This window comes from Engraulis encrasicolus, chromosome 22, assembly GCF_034702125.1.
Source record: "Engraulis encrasicolus isolate BLACKSEA-1 chromosome 22, IST_EnEncr_1.0, whole genome shotgun sequence".
NCBI classification, from domain to species: domain Eukaryota; kingdom Metazoa; phylum Chordata; class Actinopteri; order Clupeiformes; family Engraulidae; genus Engraulis; species Engraulis encrasicolus.
In genome coordinates, this window is record NC_085878.1 from 46082488 (window position 1) to 46087487 (window position 5000).

Consider the following 5000-nt stretch of genomic DNA (forward strand, 5'->3'; position numbering starts at 1 on the left):
CTTTCATGAGGCCACTGCTATTGGAGCACAACAACAAGGTCAGGCCCTCGCTCCATGTGGGGCCCAAATGTTAGGGTTAATTTGAATGGAAGTCAGTGGGAGCGCCCCACAAAGATATTAAGGTGCATGGGGCTGTGTGTGTGTGTGCGTGCATGCGTGCGTGCGAGAGAGAGAGAGAAAGAGAGAGGGCGAGAGAGAGACTTGTTGTTGTGGGGGCTGGTGCAGTGCTTTACACTAACTTTTTCGCTTACCAGCCATTTTGGCTAGTGGTTTTCCTGACTCACTAGCCATTGGGCCTTTTCACTAGCCATAATTTCCTTCGCCATCATAGCAGCTTTAATGAATTATATAATAGGCTGTAATAATGTAATGTAGGATAATATAACATAATATAACATAATATAACATAATACAATATAATATAATATAATATAATATAATATAATATAATATAATATAATATAATATAGGGCCTAATAAATAGAATTGTTATTAACTGGTCCATGCATGCATACATGCTATAAGAACAGATTAACTTATCTGAGGAATGGCATAGCCGTGCAGAAACACCAAGCACAGTGTTGTGGAAGGGCACAAATGTAAGCTACATGAGAGCAAAATATTTCCGTCTTTGATCTGAAGGGCACTTTCGATGCGCAAAGTAGATAGTGCAAAGTCATTGCCAAGCTTTGCATGTCCTCGGTCGTGGATGTGGAATAACACCTCTTCTGGAATATTTTCTCATAAAAATAGGCTATCCACTAGAAGGCACACACATATGCAGCCGGTAACTACAGAAGGAGTTACGACTTCCTTTCATTCCGTTTAATATTGAGTTGTTTAAAACATAAACGGACGCGAGGCAAGATGGGCACATGCGAAGGGACATGGGACATGATTTTGTGCGGTCTGGAAGGCTACTACTGCGCGTTGTTTAAGCCCCGTTTGACAGTCGGGAACAACGGCACAAGAAACATGGAGGAATATTAAGGTATGAAGACATACAGGCAAATCAGGAAATGATTTAAACCGAACATTATTAATGCCACATGTGTCCTTGTCTTATCACTGCGCTGATTAGTCTCAAGACTTTCACAAGACTCAGGTGTTCTCCTCTCGCCTTGGTCATTTTAATGTCCACTACTATGCATTGTACTAATGACAGATCCCAAAACAGGTCAGTTGAGATGAACTTCGCTAATTTATTTTCACGTGAAGGTTTTCAGTGACATTTCCAAAACGCGCGCTGATGTGCCGGACCGGTAGCTCGCTGCCGCACAAGACTAGCTCTATCAGATTCCTCTCGCGCGTGAGACACAGGTGACACGTGACACAGGTGCTTCATGGGTATTGTAGGCTCGCGAAAACGCATTGCATTGCGTTTGTAGCAAAGACGGTCCGAGGGGGAAAAAACTACAAAATGCGGTGCCTCATCATTTAGAATAGTGACGGACCCGCCAGAATGGCTAGTGAACCTTCGGTATCTACTAGCCAACGCCGACTTTCACCCGCATTTGGCTACCTGGCGTGTGTTAGTGTTAAGCCCTGGTCTGGTGGCTGACCTGTCACAATAGCCGACGCTAATACACCGAGCAGAGCAGCAGAGCAGAGCCAAGCAGGGGCCGGACTAGCAGGCGCATTATGCAGAGAGAACATCCCTGAAGGTCAGAGAGCCTCGACGTGTGTGTGTGTGTGTGTGTGTGTGTGTGTGTGTGTGTGTGTGTGTGTGTGTGTGTGTGTGTGTGTGTGTGTGTGTGTGTGTGTGTGTGTGTGTGTGTGCGTGTGTGTGTGTGTGTGTGTGTATGCCTGCGTGTGCGTGTGTTAATGTTGGGGGTAGGGGAGATGTGGAGGCAAGATGGGGCGTATGCTGTGCACACACGCATGTGCACACAGTCAAAAAACAAAATATGCACTTGCACAAAATAGCACACATTAGGGCAGAGTAGGGTTACTGAGACACACGCACGCACGCACGCACACACACACACACACACACACACACACACACACACACACACACACACACACACACACACACACACACACACACACATACACACGCAAGTGCGTGCAAGAGCAAAGCAATACACATTAGGGCACAGCAGGGCATTTGGCTGAGTCCACTGACACAGACACAGACGCGCACACACACACGCGCCTGTGCACGCACACACACACACACGCACACACACACGCACACACTCATCAGGGCTTTTGGTTTGGGTGAGTCCACTGATACCCACAAGTACACATACACACACACACACGCACACGCACACACACACACTCACGCAAGAGCAAAGCAACTCACATTAGGGCGCAGCAAGGCATTTGGGTGAGTCCACTGACACACACACGCAAACACACGCACTCGCGCGTGCACACACACACACGTGCGCGCGCATGAACACGCGTGCGCATGCACACACACACACGCACACACACACACACACTGACATGCTCAGCAGGGCATTTGGTTTGGGTGAGTCCACTGACCTGTTTCCTGGTGTTTGCTTCCTGGAATGGCTTCTCTGCTCTGCTTTTAGGGATCCTGATGGAGGTTAGTTCCATAAGCCAGCCTAAATATGTGTCTGAACTGGTAAAATGGCCTCTTTGTGTAAGGTAATAAAGAATTAGTGACACTGTTTGGCTGAAAAACTTAGATTTTCCTGTAGATTTTGTTTTACCACTCCTTATTTTCAGTGTTGTGTAGATTTTCCTATAGATTATGTTTTGCAATTCCTTTTTTTCAGTGTATAGTGTGCAAGCATCTGACATACAGTGCTGCTTGTAGAGTACCAATAACTCCAAGACTGTGCAGATCATCTGTGCGGCACACATAAGTACATAAAGTTACACATTGCTACAGGATTTGTTGCTCAGAACTTCATGGCCTGATGCAGGGATTGTAAAATGAAATGTAACAAAGTGATGCGTGTTATAACATAGAAGTGAATTGTGTAAATGTATGGTTGTGGTGGTTTTCAATGTCAGCTGTCATCAGATTCCTCCCACACGAACCCCCCCATCTCTGTTATGTTGCCTGACTTAGTCACTACCATGCTGTGGATCCGAAAACTGATCATGCATTTTCCTGTACACGTACAAAGGCAAAATGCAGTAACTACATATATTGTCAAAATTGAGTTTATTCTGGAAAATGGCATAATACCTCATAATCAGTCTCATAACACCTTTATCTTGTTATGTCAAATTTGCAGTAACTACAATATCCAACCTACTGCCAATACTTTGAAGACATTTTTCTGTTTCAATGTTGGCACAGTTACTCTCTCTCTCTCTCTCTCTCTCTCTCTCTCTCTCTCTCTCTCTCTCTCTCTCTCTCTCTCTCTCTCTCTCTCTCTCTATCTCTCTCTCTTCCCGTCCATTTATAACAAGCCTACAGATAGCTATTTCATTTTTTAAATGACCAATGAGCACTGAGAACTTGACTTGATTGACAGTTAGAATTATTTTGATTGACAGTCAAATGCACTCACCGTCCTATCAGCGCTGGTTCTCAGCGTTTGCTAAAGAACGAATGCGGAGATTTAGGGCGGAAGAATCCTCGCAGATCAATCGTGGATGCTTCAAAACCGTTGAATGGAATTACCATAGTAGAACGCTGTCCATGTATATATACGTCAGTGGGCCAACTTGATCATATGTTCTTTCTGTCTGTCTTCTACTAGGTCTTCCACATGACGTATGACCTGGCCAGTGCCATGGTGCGCATAGTGACCCTGATCATGTATACTGTATATTGTGTGTCCAACTTGATCATATGTTCTTTCTGTCTGTCTTCTACCAGATCTTCCACATGACGTATGACCTGGCCAGTGCCATGGTGCGCATAGTGAACCTGATCGGCATGATGCTGCTGCTGTGCCACTGGGACGGCTGCCTCCAGTTCCTGGTGCCCATGCTGCAGGACTTCCCCCCGGACTGCTGGGTCGCCAAGAATAAGATGGTGGTGAGCACTCTGTGTGTTCATGCGCGAGCGTGTGTGTGTCTGTGTGTCTTTGTGTCTGTGTGTCTTTGTCTGTGTGTCTGTGTGTGTAGTGTCATCATCAGATTAGAACATACTGCTCATGAATGTGTGTGCGTGTGGGCATGTGTGTGGGTGTGTGTGTGTGTTTTTCTCATGAGTACAAGACAGTATCTGGCCTTCACATCTCGGTAATTACCTCCGTCCTCAGCTTCTGTGCCTCAGAGAGAGAGAGAGAGAGAGAGAGAGAGAGAGAGAAAGCAAGAGACAGAAGGAGTGTGAGAGTGCAGGACCGAGAGAGAGACTCAGAAAGATGGACAATGAAAATGGTAGTTTTTCCCCACCTCTCATCTCTTAGCTTTCAAATGAAAACATCTTCTCTCTTCATTTACCCAATTCATCCATTTTCTCGGCCGAGCCCTTCTCTCTCCCGGCGCCTGACATTTCCCTCCTTTTGTGTTGCGTTGCAGCTCTTTAGAATTCAGAGAATGACACGCTTCCTGGTCTTCTCATCAAACCAGACCTCCGAGAGAGAGAGAGAGAGAGAGAGAGAGAGAGAGAGAGAGAGAGAGAGAAAGGGATAGAGACAGAGAGATAGTGTGAATGACAGTCAGAAAGTGAAAGAAAGAAAAAAAGAAAGAAAGAAAGAGAGAGAGAGAGAGAGATGACATGGACATGGAGGTTTTTTTGTTACACCCTTATCTCACCTCAACATCAGCCAACTACCGGCAATTTCCTCAGCCAGCTGCCATATACTCTTCCCTAATAGCAGCGTGCGCCCGGTCCGATCCAGTGGAGTTAGCGCTCTCCTACCCAGCCACCCATTAGCCAGACAGGGGAAACCCCACCGCCACCACAACCACCACCCGGCTCTCGCTCCCTGCCATTAGGCAATTAGGGAATACCCTCCACCAGACACCTCATTCAGTACAGTGAGGAAAAAAGATGCAGCCGTTGGGGATATGGCCGTGTGTGTTTTATGGCATGGTAGTATGTGCACCTAGTATGACAG

At 46.2% G+C, this 5000-nt stretch overlaps 1 protein-coding gene across 1 annotated transcript in view; it reads left to right on the forward strand.

Annotated features, from left to right (window-relative positions):
• The window catches only part of hcn4 (hyperpolarization activated cyclic nucleotide-gated potassium channel 4), a 163496-nt gene that overhangs the window by 74258 nt on the left and 84238 nt on the right, over positions 1 to 5000 (forward strand). Inside the window, exon 3 of the mRNA XM_063188289.1 lies at positions 3812 to 3973. Within this exon, the coding sequence (XP_063044359.1) occupies positions 3812 to 3973 (162 nt within the window). The remainder of the gene's footprint in view (positions 1 to 3811; positions 3974 to 5000) is intronic.